Source organism: Thunnus maccoyii, chromosome 23 (assembly GCF_910596095.1).
Source record: "Thunnus maccoyii chromosome 23, fThuMac1.1, whole genome shotgun sequence".
Classification (NCBI taxonomy): domain Eukaryota; kingdom Metazoa; phylum Chordata; class Actinopteri; order Scombriformes; family Scombridae; genus Thunnus; species Thunnus maccoyii.
In genome coordinates this window covers 6,795,994-6,815,302 of record NC_056555.1, presented here as the reverse complement: position 1 = coordinate 6,815,302, position 19,309 = coordinate 6,795,994, and the positions used below count along the sequence as shown (strand labels likewise).

General features: G+C 40.7%; 1 protein-coding gene across 1 annotated transcript in view; it reads left to right on the top strand.

Moving 5' to 3' along the window:
• The first annotated feature begins 285 nt into the window (after nucleotides 1-285).
• The window catches only part of ntf3 (neurotrophin 3), a 39,986-nt gene continuing 20,962 nt past the window's right edge, over nucleotides 286-19,309 (top strand). Inside the window, exon 1 of the mRNA XM_042403380.1 lies at nucleotides 286-409. Coding sequence (XP_042259314.1) covers nucleotides 392-409 — 18 coding nt within the window. The 5' untranslated portion in view covers nucleotides 286-391. The remainder of the gene's footprint in view (nucleotides 410-19,309) is intronic.

Genomic DNA, 19,309 nt, shown 5'->3' with positions numbered 1-19,309 from the left:
CACGCACGCGCTCTTAATTCGGTGTCCTAATTCATGTCAGCAGGCTTGCTCCGCTGACAGACAGTGGCAGCATGCATGCAGGTCTTTGCAGCAACATGCGCCAAGAGCCATCTGTCCTGTAACAGAACGAGCGGCGTAGATTATGTTGTCGAGAGAGAGAGAGAGAGAGAGAGAGAGAGAGAGAGAGAGAGAGAGAGAGAGAGAGAGAGAGAGAGAGAGAGAGAGAGAGAGAGAGAGCGCATTACGCACACCCTGATCCTCTCCACACAGAACCAGTGTGGCGCACAGACAGGCGGCAGCCCTCAGAAAGTGGGAAGTTTTCGCCAAAGGATTCTGTCTAAAAATTAATCACCTTCATGTCGACTCTGTTGGATACTAACCCGCCGATGCTATGGTTACCTTTATTACGGTAGGAACAACTTTGTTTATTTGTTTGTTTATTTGGTGCTCCATGGAGCGTGTTTATCGCCGAAAAACTATTTGGTTCTTGGGGAATCTGACACTAAAGGAGTGACAGAGGGTGATCAAGGGTGTTCAACGTGTATAACAGACATGAAAAGATTACTAAAAGCGCACAAGATTGTACATTAAGTGCATTAATTAGCGTGTTGAGTAGCTTTGAGGCTACTGGCGTTTAAACGTGCATATAAAGGTTTTAAAAAGTTTGGGTAAACTGAATTTGGCACCAGGGTTGCCTCCAAATGGGTTTGAAGTGCTGCAGATTCAATATTTAGCCTACTTTTTGCATGACAGATGAGTTGATTGTTCAGTGTGATAAGTTCATTGACTTATTTCTTCCTCTAAGCCGGAGCTTTGGCAGGTAACAGAGTAGAATGTGAGACGCAACGCACGGTGCGCTGCCTGGAGGCAAACCAGAGAGGACGAACTCACTTCTTTTACCCGTCTCTTCTTCTCTGTGCACAGGTAGACAAAAGGTTTGGGTGTTTCTAAAGCTCGTTCACTCACACAAACATTAGAGACTCTTACTGTTTTCAAATGCACTCTGGAGTCATGCTGTTCGTGCGACGTGTTGGAGAACTGGCCCAGTGCGCACGGGCACGGTTCAGATGTGGTTCAGCTTGTATCTTTGGATTACCGACGCGCTAATTGTGTCTCGGCTTGCTGTTAGTGGGAGTGAAAGCTGATATGTCACAGTTGACTCCCAACATAAAGGCGGACTGTGCGTTGAATCGCCCCTCTTTCCCTCCCTGCGCCTTCCTTACTCCGTGTGCATGCGTGCATATTTGTTTGCATATGCATGCCTATAGACTATAGCCTGTGCGTGTGTGCACATGAGAGAGTGAAGGGCCTCAGTGCGCGCAGAGGCCCTCTTCACCGCTGCCTACTGTTCTGAACTTTCTTTCTGTTTGTGTGGATTAATGCAACAAAATAGTCATTTGTGGAGTGTCATGGTAACGTGCTCCAATAACATTCAGAACAATATTATTCTTTTATTATATCAAAAACCGTGAAATCATCTCTAGGCAGTCAAAGAATTTTCCACTTATTTGGAGAGGGAAACAGTTCAAGACGGTGTCTTCACGTCATGTAGCTGAAGTTTTCTGTGCAGGGTTTGGGTTAATGTGTGTTTTGCGTTGTGTGCGCATGTGTGGATGAAATCTATGGCACAGTGGTAATTTTTGGAGCCAAATAGTCCAGTAACCCAAAAATACTCATGATGCGAACGTGCGTGTCTGTGCGCGTGTGTCGAGTACAATAACAAAACACATCATGGAGGCAGTTCTGCATAATGTCTTAATAGTGCTGCGGTGCAGTTGGGTATGTTTGATATGACATGTGGTCTGGGCAGCTTTGCGTAATGGCGCGCATCAGTGGGCGTCTTGAGCCTTTGGTGCATGCTTTTCTGCTGCTGTGGGAGTCCACTTCTGTGTGTGCGTGCGTATGTGCGCGCAGAGGCCGCTGGAACAGCTGTTGCAGCGGCGGATTTGACGCAGAGCCACTCCTGACATGTAGGCAGACAGCGGGACAAGGAATTAGGACGCAGCGAAGGAAGCGAGAAAGGAGCTAGTCCCATTCTGTATCTGTCTTTATGGGCACTTCAGTCAAAAATGGCCTTCCAGGCACTCTGAGATAAGCTTACTACCACAGCTGTGGGTCATAGTTGGACTCGGTGCTCCCGACGATGCCCCCCCCCTTCCCCCCTTCGGGCTGATTGTGGTGGGCTGGAAAGAGTGAAGAAGTCCAGGGCCATTTCTTGGTCCTAGTCCGTCCCTGTGTGGGCTATTGCGTGCATACATGAGCTCTGGGTACAGTACAGCTGCAACAACTCAGTTTAACAACGTTCATTTTGACTTTTACTGCAGGAGAAAAATGAGGGGTGAGAGGTGTGGACAGATTAGCGGTAGCAATCATGGGAAGAACATTAAATTGATAAAGATTAAAAATGGGCCAAAATGACTCCCAGGTGGTTTAATTAAATGATAATGTTATTATGGAATGTTCCTTTTGGTTTTGCATTCAAATTTGTTGGTGTTTTAGTGTTTATCCAACTCTTAATTACTCTGTTGGTCTTGTATCTGTTTCATTTGTTGCCCCAATTTATTTTATCTTTGTGTGCATGTTGCAGGACTTAAATGACAGAAATAAACTTGATTGATCTTAACCTTGAGGTTTAAGAAGCAGTTTGCACCTAAGGTTGTTGGTTTACATTCACAGACTGAGAAAATGCGTCAGGAAAATATGAACGAGTTACTGTCGAAGTGTCAGTGAGAGACAGCACAAAAGTCAGAAGTTATGACTGAGATGTAAAGGGTCACTTTTTACAGAAATGAGTTCTGTTAACAGTGCACAGTGCACCTTGGAAGTAGCAGACACTATACTATTTTGGTATTGTCCCATGTACTATACTAATGAAAATGACCTGGCAACTGCCGGTGTAAAAGTGTGTACTGGTTAACTGGGGTTTGTGTGAAAGTGTGCCTTATAAACTTTCCTTCGTCAGTTAGAGGTTTAGATGAACAAATGAAATTATGTGATGTAACTGTTTAAATGGTCTCTTGTAATGATATGGATTGATGAGTTTGCACCAGATCAGAGTATCAGCCTGACTCTTGGAGCAAAAGGTTTTCTGGGTGGATCGTTGGTGTTATCAGTTTATCACAGATGTTTCAGCAATTGTGGTTTATGATGCCTCCAGAGGGGAAGCTCCACAGTCCTTAAACCTCCCTGTTCTGGAAATCTGTTCACTCACCATGTGATGTTTCACATTTCTTCACCTCTCCTCATGCTGCATTATTATGTATAATTCAATTTACAGCTGACATTTCCGCATTTTAGTAATTTTACAATTAAATCTTCCCCAAATGATTATACCACCAGATACAAAGCAACGTGACAGTTAAGTCAGGGAGGACTACTCACATGAACTGTTGCAGAATGTCACAAAAGTGTCTTTGTGCTGGAGAATTAAGCCTGTTTGACCAATTTTATCAATAACATGCAGAAAATTACATCTTAACATAACAGTTGTATGGATAAGATTTATTTCAAAGTTGAGGACTAGGACAACAGTGCCATAAGAATCAAAAAGCAAGACTGGAATACCGGCTGAGCAAAGCCAGCAACTGCCCCGGGGCCCCAGGCCACAAGGGGCCCCCAAAAGTCCCAAGTTTATTGCATAGCAACTGGTTTGGGTAATTCGGCAATTACATAAATGTGAGATTTACATTCTGCCTTAATGGAAGTGTTTCCTGTTTCTCTTTTACAAGAGAAATTAAGGCTTCAAAGATGAGGACTGTTAGTATCTCAAGGCAACTTTCCTTGCAGGACCAGTCTGAAAGTGTCATTAAAAGGTAGTTTTCTAAAAGCAGGTGTTGGAAAAGGAGGGTTGTCTTATATTCAGGCCAATATGGTAATTATTTCAGTTTATATTGTGCCCACATGGTGCATTTTTCTAAATAAAGTTGTGTTTATTTAATCAAATTACCACAAACAAACACTAATTAAGTGTTCTTCCAGCATAGGAGAACTGGTTGCACAGGACATAATAGGAACGTGGAGGTGACAGAGTACATACAGAATGCACAGGGTAGTACACTATGCGGCGGCCCAATAGCAAAGATTACCTCGGGGCACCTAACAGGTTAATCTGGTACTGACAAAAGGTGGTCGCTAGTTGTTAGAACTCAGAAAGACTATAGACAAGGGATGCAAAGTACACATTACGTATCACCTCTATTTGTGCCATGACATCTTAAAAAAGTTGTGAAAAAGCTGAAATTTGTTAACCAGACCACTCATCCATATCTGCAAATTCATATAGGCACTTTTTTGCTCACCACATGGCAGTTATGCTGAATTTGAATGCTTAAAGACTCATCCAGTCATCACAGCTACAGTTTTAAGATTTATAGTCAAACATTTCATTGGAAACACTGAAAACACTGGAAGAGGAAAACGGTGTGAGAGTGAGGGCAACTCTTGGATTGTGAAATTTCTGTATTCTATCTCAGTTGCTTTCAAGGGTGCTGCCAGGGATTTTGGGCCCCATGAAAAGATATCACATTGGGCCCCACCACCACAGACCACGCCAACCCTGCACAATTGCTGTAACTACACCTCCAGAACCCAGTCGACTCATTCAAAGCTTTAAATAATTCTACCTTTGCAGACTTGTTACTCTCTTGTAGTACAATACTTGCTGTACAATATTTACTGACAGTGAGCTGTGAAAATATAACATTATGCAGACATACATGCAACATTCTGCACACAGTGGAATTCACTATTTTATGTAATTTTAATGGTAAAATTCTTGAATGGAAAATTCTCTTAACATTAATGAATAACTTAAAATAAACATAGACATATCTTGGCTGTATAACTTGAAGGTATTATTTTATATATCATTATATATCATTGGCTGTCACTTTAATACAGACTGAGTCACTCAACGGTTCAAACTGTCCCTCATCCAGTACAGACTATAGGCTGTTTTTGTCTCATATAATAATCATTATGTGGAAAAATAATTACAGTGTTTGAATTCATATCATTGAAAAGGATTTAATCTTTTTTTTTTTTTTCATAATAATGAAAAAATAAATTCCCACAGACCCCCAGCAATTATGCCAATTGACATGTTATTCAACACAATGCTGCTCACTTCCTCCTTCAGCTGGGAGTAGGGCTGGTTCATTGGTAGAGGGATGGGGAGACAGTGCTGCTGAGCCTGAAGCTGCATCTGTTGAGCCTGGCACCAGGCAGAGGCAGGGACAAATGCTAGCAAGTATCATTTTGCGCCTGGTTTGCGGTCAGGACCAAACCATTTCATGTAAATAGAAGAGGGGGATGGGGCGGTTTAACACTCTCTGGATGTTTACTTTTTGCCAAAAACAGGAAAAGACAAAGAAACCCTTTGTTTTATTAGTACATTGTAAATAAAATATTCTATTAATGATGATATGTTAATCATTTAATATTGAAAAAAAAATGTAATGTTTAATCATTTTTAGGGCCCTTGTCAGTCACAGGCCCTCATCATCCTAACTTTCCTCCCTCATATGGCGTCCCCGGCTGTTTTGTACAATTGGCCTTTCTATACAGCAGACTTTTTGACTTGTCGTAGTGGGAAAAACACAGGTGTATCTAATAACATTAACAATGGCTCTGGCTTTCCATGACGGTGTGCCAGCATGCGCAATTCCAGAACCCTGAAACTGACACAGCTAAATGGAATTCAGCCATCATTCATTTTACTATCTACACCTGCAACATACAATATCTCTTCCATGAAAAAAGCCTATTGGACCCACGTCACCTTCAGAAGCACCAGCAGTAACTTTTGTCATCCCTGAAGTCCCAACCATTTCCACTCATCACTCCACCACTCTAAAAACACTTAACAAACACTTCTTGCTGGTTGTTTCTGCTTCACGTTGAGAGTTTGTAATTAAATTCAAGTGGAGCTCAAGTACTTATCTGATGGTTTTGTGTCAATATGGTTTTTGTAGGACTACTGGAGTCAAGCACCCGAAAGGGGTTGTAAGGCCTTTTTCTAGCAGGTTAGCGAATTTGAGTGTGTTGACATCACCTTACAAGATTTCTGGGTACTTAAGTCCTTTAAAGCTGCACACACTTCTGAATTTAAAACCTAAACACTAAGATATCCTGTGAAGTGATGAGTAAATTGCAGATTTGTGATGCTTCATACCAAAGGGATGAGAGAGGGGAAACAAACATTGGTGAGCTGAACTTGTGTTTAGGAGAAAGTTTGGATATTTTCCCACTTCCCTTGCTCTTCATCTCAGATCAAGCTGTTTCTCTCATCCTATATGGCCATGATTTTACAGCCCTGCCAGCTCCATGATGGTTTACACATTTAGCAGAGTGTTTATATGCTGCACATTCCTATGGCTAGTTAGAGCAAAACATACTCTAAGGATTTGGATGAGGCGCAGACAGCTTTCTCTGCTCTGTGGAACAGAAACAGCAGAGTGCAGAGGAGTTCAGCGCAGACATATATACATGTCAGGAAATTTATTTAGCAAATTCATTCCTTTAACCTGTAACCTTAACACTTACCCTGAAGTAAACAAGTTCCTCACCTTGTCTGTTTTTATTGTCTTTCCCGCAATATCCCGAGAGACGGACAGAGCAGATAGAGATCATGTGGTTTCAAGGTGAGGCTCGGCCTTCCCAGCAGTGCAGTCATATGACAGCTCAGGCCTCTCTCTGTCCGTTTTGACCTGGTAATCTTCCTCTCTGTCTCAATGATTTTCTTTATCTCCCTCACACTCACTGTCTGGATCTTTACGCCCCTCATTTTTTACCCTCTCTTGACATCCCCATTCTCCATCTCTGACTCTCTCTCCCATCCTGTTTTTCTTTCCACTATCACTGTTTCCACATTAAAAAGTAGACTCAGTGACCTCCTAATAACGGGACTATCTTTAAAGCTGATAGAGTGGATCACTGATAGTGTTGACTGGGATGAATTCCCACACAAGCCTATTTATACTTCATTTACTTATATTTTTCAACAGCTTTGGTTGGCAATTTTAATGTAGATTATAACCTAGCTATCTTGTCTGATCTGTATCATTTACCTGCGACTCATGGATCATATTTAAAACTAGCATTTAATTCCACCAGTCTGCTGATAGTACACTCTGGGGAAGCATGACACTAAGCTAGTTGACGAATTTCCTCATTTGGCTCATACAATTTTTTTTCATGCAGAATCTATGAATGAAGACACAATGCAGTTAAATTGTGTACTTAATGTAGAATGTATGCATTTATATATCTCACCTGTGGAGGTGGTTTGGAAAATGTGCTTAATGTATCAAAAGTGCACATTCTGCAGAAAAATGCTCCCAATGACTAATGTATTATTGTATATGACATCATTCAATTGCTTATACTGATGCATCACTGCATAAGTAGCACTTTACTGTTCTAAGTGGTCAAAGTGAAGCTAGTTTGAACTATTTTATATACAGCCCAGTGGTTACCAATCTAGGGGTTGGACTCCCTCCTAAAGGCCACAAGATAAATTTGAGGTGTCATGAGATGATTAAGAAGAAAAAACAAAGTTCTGCAACACAAATTTGTATTAATTTTTTGACTTATTTTAAATATTGGATAATTTAACCTATTTGGACCTCGTACAGTTGATTAATTGAAACCGTGTGAGCAGTTTAGAGGGAAGATGTGTCTTTGGCAGAGCACGACACTGCTTTTTCTAAGTGGTCATGAGAAAAAGGTTGAAAACTACTGGTTTAATTTCTAACAATGCAATGTATTTTTTAAGCTTTTTTAAATGTAAAATTTTTATCTAAAGCTGTCAGATAAATCTAGGTAAGTAACATGTATAATATATTTTTTTTATTTTATGTAGTGTATCTCAAAATTGTACAGTACTTGAGAAATGTACTTTTGCACCCCAATCAATACCTCCTGTATTTACCTACTGAGCCATTTCTCTGTGCCAAAGAAGTTACATGTGCCCCTGATAGTCTCTGTCAGATGGGTGTCTAAATAAAAAGTTTTTATTAAACATTGTGAAACATTGTAAAACATTTCTATTGAATTTGGTAGACAGGTCATCCTTATCCCATTTACGACTGGATAACATTTCAGTGATTATATCTGATTAAAATGTGGAATCCCTACCATTAAGGCGATTATCATCTCCCAACTATAGCTAAGAAACTACAGCCAAAGTCGAGTCAGACTCATTTAAAATTTGTCAGTGTCAGAGCGGCTTCTTGTTAATCTGCATTTTTCTCAAAGGAGTTAACATTCTGATGGATCTGCAGCAAGATAATTGAGCTATTGTATCATTATCTCAGACACGGCGTAGAGTATGTGTGGCAATACGTGATGTCTGTCACTTTTCTCGCTTCACCTCCATGAAAAAGAAAAGAAACACCTGCTTTTTGTTGAAGGACTGTCGTGTCTGCCTAATCAGATGGTTGGACTGAAACTATCTGTTGTATGATCACAGCTCAAATACTTGGGGGCAGCAATCTTCATTCTCTCTTTATAGTACGTGATGCCTATATAGGTGACATCTGTGTGGACCGATGTGTCAGTTTAGTGGCCACCTTTGATATTTGAGCTGACAGATGTTCAGACGGCCTGAGGGTGAAACCTGCTACCTAGTGTCTCAACCACACACTCACACCACACACAAACCCAATCCTTGCTAGTCCTCTCATTTAGTTAAACTCTAACCCTAACATAAGACTAATCCCAACTTTAATCTTCACCCTGAAGCCAAATTTCAAAACCTGAAAGTGGCTGAAGAAGTGAGGACCATTAAATGATGGCCTCAAAGGTCTAAAGGATCATGTCAAATCACATTGCCTTCCTGCAGTTTTTAAGTTTTTCTTAAAAGTGTTTTCCCATACAGTTGAGGTAGCTATAAGTCTGCTGTTGTTGTGAGTTTGGTTTGAAAGTCTGGAGATGGTGGATGGGAACAGGTTATTCCATTCAAATTCAAAAGAACAAATGGCCTTTGCTTCTTATTGTTGGCGCAACACAGGCAAGTTTCTTTGTATTGCACCTTTACACCAACAAGGCAAAACATAAAAAATGTTGTAATTAAACATAATTTGAGGTTTTGCACTGTTATTATATTGTATTCCCAACCCTATTGCCATCAATAGGGTTGGGAATCCTGATAGATGATTGGATACTTAATCTGTAGACTAGCCTTGCCACAAAGCATTAGATCAGCCAAAACAATCATAAAAAACAAAACCTATATGTATGCATTATTTTTAACTTTCACTGGTTCTGACATAGCAGTTGCACCATTTTGTACTTTTAGTCTTGCTTGTGTTCCCCTTTCCTCTTAGTTTGGTGGTTTTACAAGCTCCTCTGTTTAAGTACAAACTGTTTGTTTCTGCAGCACATTATAAACCAGATGAATTGCACCACACTGTTTTGATTGTATAGTTTAACATTAAAGCATGACTTGTCTTAAGCACAAGTACAGGGTAGATGGAGGATAAATGCACAAATAGAAACTAGTTTCATCTCTCAGCTCAGTAATGAACTGACAACAACCTCATGCTTGGTAAAACAAAGAAAACCAAAATGCATTACATTGTTTTGGTACTGAATAGCACAACCTCTTGCCACAGTGCACATGGGGGAACAGTAGCGATTACTTCGTAAAACACAAATGAAAAAAGGGATATTATACAGTAGGAAAATCATCTTTTGTACTACAAATACACTGCAGGACACACGCTAAGCTGGAACAGTCGACACAGCTGTGAACAATGTGTGAATGCAAATGAAGCCTTCCTGTGAAATTCAAATAGCTCAATTAATTCAAATATATGAACACTGTAAACAATAGTGATTTGTCATGAGTGTCAAACTCTGGTCAGAGAGTGCTACGTGACAGCCTGAGTAGTACAACTCTTTCCTGTGCATACCTGATCCTAAAGATATAAATTCATAGCCGTGTTGTTTGGAAAAATAAGCAGTTATGTTTCAGTTAACATGCCCAGACAACTTAATGGGGTAAATTAGTGGTGCTTTGCATTAAACAAAGCCAGATAATGTTCCAAACACTACTTTGCTTGGCAGCCGCTGCTTTGACCAATATTTCACTTTTAAATTATTTCCAGTGTACACATGCTGACAAGGACCACAGTTTAGATGTACAGCCTGTACTCACCTGTCTACTCGTCTCTACGTTATTTGCATGAAGTGATAACTTCTTAACCTAATGCACCAGATAGTTTGTTACACAGAACCATCTGAGAAGTCGTCCTTGGATGATGTTTGAAAAATGGCAGGTACTTTCAAACAATACTTGGCAGGTGATTGGATGAACCATCTGTCTATCACCGTCTTACCTTGCGAGACAGCTGGATTCGCAAGATCACATGAGAATCCTCATAGGACGCTGATTGGTCCGAACCACAACACAAGCGCATAACTTGAAGCCATGGATTCTCACGTGATGTTGTGATCTCGTAAATCCAGCTGCCTCGTCCACTAATTGGAAGATCGGCGGTTCAGTCTCCGGCTGTTCCAGTTCATGTCTTGAAGTGTCCTTGGCTCCCGAGGGCTGTGCCATCAGTGTGTGTGTGTGTGAATGTTGACATGTAGCTTAAAGTGCTTTGAGTGGTCAAAGGACTAGAAAGATGCTATATAAATGCAGTCCATTTCCATTCATAGACGATATTACTGTATGTCTATTCAGCCCGTGGCATTCATACCTAAATATGGTCATGTGTCGACTTTTGTCTGCATCTGCCCCCAGTTTTAATTTGTTCATTCATGCTCAGACTGCAAAAACTTTATATTTAAATATCAAATAATATATGATTCAGTTCTTGTGCATGCAGACAGCTCATTTCGGCTGTGTTCATGTTTGCCTGCCTTGCATGTGACATCGAGTGTAGTGCAACAACAGTAACACTGGAAGCAGCCACAACCTTCTATACCAGTTAGGACAACATGACTTCTTGTGAGGAAGTCAGATACTTAAATGTGATATTTTTTTTGGCAGCTTGGATGACCAGTGTCAGCACAGAAGCGAGGATAGAGTAACAAAAGAGAGACAAATAGCTACTTGATTGGTTTTTGGATGACCGCCTCAGTTTTCTCCAAATGTGAATGCCTGCATTGTGGTTTGAAACAAAAATGGATGTGACTTCTTATGTTGCAGTTATTCATCCTGGAGTGAGCGGAAACATGAAGTGTCCTGACGTGACCAGATAATAAAAACTAACCCATGTGTTTGTTTTGATGTGAAAGTGCTTAAGTGCTGGTTTGGACAGAGAAGTTTGACACATTTTATGTGAGAAAAAAAACAGTCCAACAAGAGTGTTGCCACATTTGAAAAACTGATCCCAGACTGAAAGTCAGATTAGAACATGCAAATTTGACATTTTTGGGTTGAGAAGAACTTTGCTGCAATGCCAAAACATTGTCAGTAAATTCTAACTTTAAGAACTTAAAATTGGAGCCATTTTTTTTAGACTACTTTTTCTCACAAGAGTTTTGTTTTTGACACTTAAAAACATCTGTTTTGACACACTGAGTAGTGTCAGGTAGTGTGTTTACAGTATTGTCTTTTTGGAATGCAACCTATTATATCTTTAAATGATGCTATGTTTACATTTGGCAATTTGTGGTTGAATGTACAACTTAACTTCGTTGTGAGATGCTGAAAAGGAAAACAAAGAAACTTTAGAGATGTATATATTTGCCAAACCACAATAAGACCTAATCTGGTCTCTGCCTGCTTTCTGAATCTCTGTCTGCCTTCAGAGATCAAAAGGCTAAACACATAGAAAGAATTCCATTTAGGAATCAGATATCCATTGTTTAGCAATAATGGATAGCACAAATAGAAACATATTGGTAGTCTTTAAAGGGTAATGTGTATCGAGAGAATAAAGGTATGATAGCCACCTTTTGTGTGATAAAAATGTGTAGACAGGAGCAAAAAACAACAACAGTCTAATCTGAGCAATCAGGCTGAATCTTAAGTATTTCCAGCCTGTCCTCACAAGGAGGACGACAGTATAGGTCTTAAATTCAGGCAGGCAAAAACAACCTATAGTTATGTTTACGCCATCTAGCAGCCGTAGTAATTATGACCTGGGGAAGTGACGCAGTTCAGAGGACATCAATATAAGGTGACCCGATAAGATGATTTTGCCTTGTTTAGGAGGAAGTGGGTTGGTTGGATGGTTAGCTAGATAGGACTTTGCTGCAAGAGACCACTGTTAGCTTCCTGTTTCCAGCCGCGAGTGTCATGTTCCCAACTGCGAGTCGGGACAACTACGAGTTAAAAAACCATCACATTGTGGTGTTTACTGTTGCCATGACGATGAAGGCTGCATATGATCATTTTAACCAAAAGCATGAACTTTCCCTAACCCTAACCATGTAGATTTTGTGCCTAAACCTAACCAGACCTTAACCACAGCATTGTCACACCATAAAACATCATTTTTAACAGTGATTTGTAACAGTTTTGGAAAGCCAGAGTGCATTACTACGGCTGCTAGATGTCGTAAACGTAACTATAGGTAGTTTTTGCCAGCCTGAATTTTAGACCTATACTGTTGTTTTTTTATGTATTTTGTTTATTTCACATACAACACTGTGGGTGAGCCCACATGTTTTTTTTCTGTTGCAGCCCAACATGTTAGCACATACTGTACTTTTCTGGCATGAACGGAAAGCACAGTAGGTGCTACCATTAAAGTTATGACTTATTGAAAGACCTGTGACCACAAAACACTTGTTTTGGAAACCTGAAACATCTTGAAACATTGATGAATTTCAGGCAGTAATGTAACACATACATATGCACAGACATCTAACACTAGAAAATCTGTGCCTGACAGCACATTTAGTGCAGGCAACTAGTGGAACTAACATGTATGTTTGAGTTACTATATTGTGATGATCTACAGTGTTGGCTTTCTTACCCAAAACTTCAATTAACCTAAACCTACCGGTAATCCTAACTCTTCAATTTAATTTTAAAACTATACACCAGTGAGCCAATAAGTCAGCAAACTGATTCCATCATACAGAAATATCTATTTAACGTCAGCCACCATGTACAGGTCATACAAGGCCAAGCAGGGCTTCCACCATCTTTCCCTGAACCATGGGATATGCAGTTAGTAAGAAACTCATTTTAGGATCACAGTCAGATGACAGATAGTGCCTGGGAGAACAAAACAGCAGAGCAGATCCTATCGTGAATAAATTCATCCTGACTTTTGTTCCGGATGTTCGGTAATTAACTGTTGTTGTTGCTGACATGCTTGTAGAAATTAAGTGCAGTTCATTCTTTTTTCACACCGTAGAGGGTTAATCATGTGCGCTGCATGTGACACATTGTTTTAATCACTTATGTGATCCTATCTCATCTACAGTGGTTTGAGGTCAACCACCATGTCACATAATTAATTATTCCTTCAAGTTACAAAAAAAGGAGATGCATGGATCTAATTTAAGGGTTCTGACTTGGCATCAGGAATTATATTTATAATTAAAAGAATACACAGATGTCAAAGGTTCAAAGGGAACAACAACAGAAATCAAAAGATAACAGTTAGATAGTTGTCATGTCAGTATAAGTATGACCTAAATACTTGCTGGGCTCTGAGGCTCCTGACATTGCCAGATTAACCTGATATGGGACCTCAGAGCAAAAATGAGCCTCTGGGCCCCAGTTAAACCCCCCTCATGTTGTCCATTCTACATGTTTCTCTATGCTAGGATACCTTGCCTGAGATTTGTGGAAATTGGACATATTTGGAAATACGGAACATAAGCAGAAAACTGAAACAATCAAATTCTTTAAACCAGATTTTGACAGGCCCTAAAAAGGGGACATAACATGATTTTTATGATTATCTGTCATTTATATATTGTCGGATATAGACATAGACATCAGACATAATCAAAGTTCCAAAATGTGAGGTGAAGGTATGTAAAAATGCAGCCTTTAAGTCAAAAGCCCAGCAAACTCCATTTGCAATGTTATCTCTACTTCCTCCTCATGATGACATCAGATTGTTTGCGCATGCCCACAAACGGCCATCCGTTCCCTAATAAAGCAGGACCTACCTTAAGGCTATTATCTTGTAAGTTGATAGTGCACTTTGGTGGTGGATAATCCCCAAATTTTCAGTTAAACTAGATAGCAAACAGGTATATATCCAAGTGTCTCCTAGTTAAGGTCCTGTTGTCCTGTTTCAATACACTTGAAACCTAAAATGCAAATATACACAGTCCACCTGTAGCTTTTTGGGGCTGCTGGATTTCTAGGGCCTGGGGTCAGTTGCCCATTTTGCCTGTTGGTTGGTAATCCAGCCATAGCCCCTGTACCATTAATCCAGGAAATACTACCATCATACACACACACGTACACATACACACACACTGAAGCAAGGTCAAAGCCACTGTTGAGCCTTATAGTCTATTCCTGTGTCGGTGATTCTATTAGGCTTGACACCGGATTAGCTTCCCTGATCTCTGTGGCTGATTTGGGTTGGTTATTATAACCTATTACTGCTCTGTCTCTCTCTCTCTCTCTCTTTCTCTCTCTCTCTCTCTCTCTCTCTCTCTCACACACACACACACAACCTTTGCTGACAGTCCATCGATCACATTTTTTTTACAGTGTGTGCAGTTGTCAACCAACTCGTGTTCAGTCTTTGTTGAATGAAGTTGTGGATTTAAATGATGGTGTGATATGAAGTCAACACTGGTCGTATGAAACTCTACAGTGCTCTCAACAAACAAATGTGCATAAAATGCTTGAGAGGAAAGCAAACAATGCAGAAAATTGATTTTTAAAAAGAGGGCAACTGGAAGAAAGAGCACAAACCTCCACTCAGCGTGAGTGTATCTATGTGCAATCCCAGTCAGGGTTACTTCTTCAGATGTGTGGAATAATGGAAACCACACCAAAGTAATAAGGAATTCTTTTCCTACTCTCATTGAGCAAACCACAGACATCTAACACTGCGGCCAATCCTGTTGTGTCTGTCTGGCCTGTTGTGTAAGAAGGATACAGACTGTCATGTTCTATTTTTCTCTCTCTCTTTAACACAAGGACTAAACAAGCATGTGTCAACACTGCTGCACTCATTTATCCAATAGACCAGGGAGGGACAAACATATGCCACTGACAGTCAGGGGTCTGTGAGTTTGCTTTGCCACCCAAACACTTCAGGAACTGGTTTCACTCATTAGATCGTCTTCTCTGTTTGAAGTTTGAGGGCTAAAATAAACAGAAACTAATTTTACAGATATGATTGTGATGACACCCGCATAGTGTGGACTCTAAGTGGTACATGGTAACCTCCTCCTGCACTTTCTCCTCTACACAAGGCAAAGTCTTAAAGGGACACCATTCTTACATGTCAATGTGTTAATCACAGGGCTTGTACTCAGACTTATAATATCATCTGTGGCTCTGGAGGAGCTCTCCCAAGTCTGAGAAAATTACCCAAGTGACATCACTCTTGTCTTGGGTTGAAGAATACAATTTTTTTTGACAAAACTTGCTTCACAAAATGCGCATGTGAAGTTTAAAAGAGGTGGGCATCTACCAGGAAGGTAGGATCTAGAGAGAGATAATATTTGTGATGTTCCCTGGAATATTATGTGTTCAAAGTGAAACTATGCCACCTGGTGGAGGTACATAATACATAGTCAAGCAGAGAGAGAGATAACTGCGTGTACAAGCCTCGGTTAATAAACCATGCTGTTCAGTAAGTCATTGTTCGTCTGGTGCAACACTGCATCAGAAACATTACATTGGCGACGAAGTGTAGAAAGAAAGACACACAAACAGTCAACAGGGACACCTGAAGAGAAAAGAGGGCAGAAAGATGGACAAGAAGACAAGTGAGGCTAAGCTAGCTAAGCTAACAAAGACAAATGTGAATGGTAGTTGGCACACCACAGCAAGCATGGTACTCTCCCATCTTTCAACACTGTCTTTTCTCTCTCGGCCTGATCTCAAGAAAGTCATCCATGCTTTTATTTCATCTCGGTTAGATTACTGTAATTGTGTTCAGGTTTAAGCCAAAAAACAATTTCATGCCTTCAGCTGGTACAAAATTAGACTGCTCAGCTTTTAACAAATACTAGAGGACATCAGCCCTGTTTTAGCTTCTGTTCAATGGTTACCAGTACGTTTCAGAATTGATTTTAAGATTTTACTGATCACATTTAAAACATTCCATGGTTCAGCTCCCAGCTACATTGCTGAATTGCTGCTCCCCTACAAGCCAGAGTGAGGACTCAGATCCTCGGGCAGGACTCTGCTGGCTAGTCCTTAGTCCTGGCTCAAGACTAAAGGTGGCTTTTGCAGTCAGGGCCCGCAGCTCTGGAACTCCCTGCCTAAGAATCTGAGGCTTGCAGGATTGGTGAAATTTAAATCACTTTTTAAAACATTTTTCTAAAAAGCCTTTTATTAATTCTAGCACACCATTTTATTTCCAACACGTCTTACTTGTTTTATTATTACTGTTGTCTTTTTTTTTCTTTTTTATCTTTATTGTTTGGGATTTTATTCCATTTCATTTTTGTATTATTTTAATTGCCTGATTTTACTTGCCTCAGTACTGAAATGTTTTAATCCTGGTTAAATCATGTAAAGCACTTTGTAAATTTATTTTAAAAAGTGCTGTATAAATTAAGTTTGATTATTATATTTATTATCTCAGAGCTGCCACAGACCCTCATCAAGCTGCATGGCAGTAGTATGCTAGTTTTAATTGATTCAGGAGTCTCTGCAAACTTTGCCAGTGAAATAACTGATGCCATGTCCACAACTCAGCCTCGCCACAACCAATATCTACCCCTTTCGCTCCAATGTTGAATTGCTTGTTAGTGGTGGTTTCAAGTGCAGTGTGGAGAAAGGACAGAAAAAGAAAATCTGCACATTCCTTGTGATTAAAGATGATGGATTCAATGTCCTCAGCTACAAAGCATCTAAAGCACTGGGACTAATTTAAGTAGTCACACCAGAATCATACACCACATTGCTGCACAGTCGCAGATGAGCTGGTGGAAAGTCATCCTAAACTGTTTCAAAGGATTGGAAAACTGAAAGACTGTCAGGTAAAGCTTCACATTAATCCTGACATCAAACCTACATGTCAACCATATTGAAGTGTGCCATTCCACATCTGCCAGAAGGTCTTCGGAAGACTTAAGGCAGATGACATCCTTGAGGAGATCACTGGCCTGATTGAGGTGCTACAAAAGACAGAGTTTTGGCTGCTGAGGTATTTCAAAATGCCATATGCAAAACACTGCTAGTTGTCTCTGATGTGAAGAACCTCAGCGTTGACATCATTGTCTATGGTGCCTCCCAGACTGAACATGTCAGCAACCTCCAAGCACTGTTCCAGAGACTCAGAGAAAGTGATCTCACATGCATGTGTAAAAAATGTGTTGCTGCAGTTCAACATGCTGCAGACCCCCAGAATCCAGGTGAGATCAAAAGTCTGCTAGGCATGGCCAATTATTGCTCCAGGTTTATCAAAGCCTTCTCCATCTCAGAACCACTGCGCAAGCTCACCAGAAAAGACCTGGGTATGGGGCTAAGAACAGCAAGCTGCGTTACAGACACTGAAAGACAGTCTAACCAGTGACACTATGATGTCATACTTCTACCCAGGTAGAGAGCCAGAACTGATTGTGGACGCTAGCCCTGTTGGACTGGGTGCAATCCTCTGCCAAAATAATGAAAAAGGTGTGAAGTACATAATAGCATATGTTTGTTGGTCTCTCAGCGATGTGTAGAGGAGATACTCCCAGACGGGAAAAGGAAACACTAGCTGTTGTGTGGAGCCGTGAGCATTTCCAGGATTGAGAGATGGGGACTGAAGCTTCATCTGTATAGCTTCAAGCTGGAATAAAGAAAGAGAACTGACAACCCAGCTGACTACTGAAGACCCAATCCTTCAAGAGGTCAGTGCTCATGTCAGACAACACATGCCACAAAACTGACAAGTCACAACAGGCTGACATATAAAAACAGTTCAGACATGTTAGCAGTGAACAACATCACATGCATCAGACATTGTACTGCAGGGCACCAGAATAGTAATTTCCACTGCCCTACAAGTGTTACAGCTGTCCCACGAAGGACACCAGGACATTTTCAAAACTAAAGCATTACTCAGAACCAAAGTTTGGTTCCCAATCATTGATCGCAAAGCAGAAGCAACAGTTTGTAGTTGTCTTGTGTCAGACCAACACACCAGCTGCACATATTGAGTCACTGAAAATGTCAGTTCTGCTAGAAGCTCCCAGGCATAGCGTTATTGCTATGGACCACTTCCAACTGGAGAGGACTTTCTTTTCATCATGGATGATTATACATGCTACCCAGTTGTCATGAGTGTAAAGTCAACCTTAGCTAATGCAGTCATTCCGGTCATGGACAAAGTTTTCTCCTTGTTTGGGATCCCCAGAGTTGTGAAAACTGATAATGGTCCCCCATTCAACAGCGACCAGTTCTCCCAGTTTGCAGACTATCTAGGATTCCATCCCTGCTAGATCATACCACTTTGGCCTCAAGTCAGTGCTACAGCTGAAAGCACACTCAGCAAAGCTGTGCATGTGGCTAAAACAAAAGGAATTCACTGGGAACAACAACTGAACATGTTCCTACGTGAGTATCGATCCACACCTCACAGCACAATAGAAAGCTCACCTGCTGAACTGTTGTTCCAACACAAGGTGTACACAAAGATTCCTTCATTCATGCAGATTCTCATTGTCATGCTACACCACACACTCTCACTCCAGGTGATACTGTGCTTGATCATTAGTCCAAGCATAACAAGCTCACCACACCATATAACAGTGTGACCAAAGTCAAAGGCTCCATGGTTACAACGGCCAAAAATGGACACTTCATGGTCAGAAATTCTTCATTCTTCAAGAAGATAGCTCCAGAGCTATTGGACATCCCACCAGATCCTGATGATGATAATTGTGATAACAGTGATGCCCCCTACGATCACAACAATGCCAAGGTACCCCTCAAGGCACAACAGACATCCTCCCGCCTACCTACAGGACTATACATAGCTTATGGACTGTTAAACACCTGGACAATCTCTTAGCCACATGCAGTACATGTGTTGAGAGACATGGACACTAACTTGAACTGGTGTGAACTCAAAGGGGACTAATTTAGTCAGGTTTGAGAAGATAAGTGATTTTCCTTTAGAAAAATATTTGTAATACACCTTTAGTGTGCATCTTATTCTATAAGTTATGTGTTCAGGCCGAGAGTGTGAAGGCGAAGTGCTTAGAG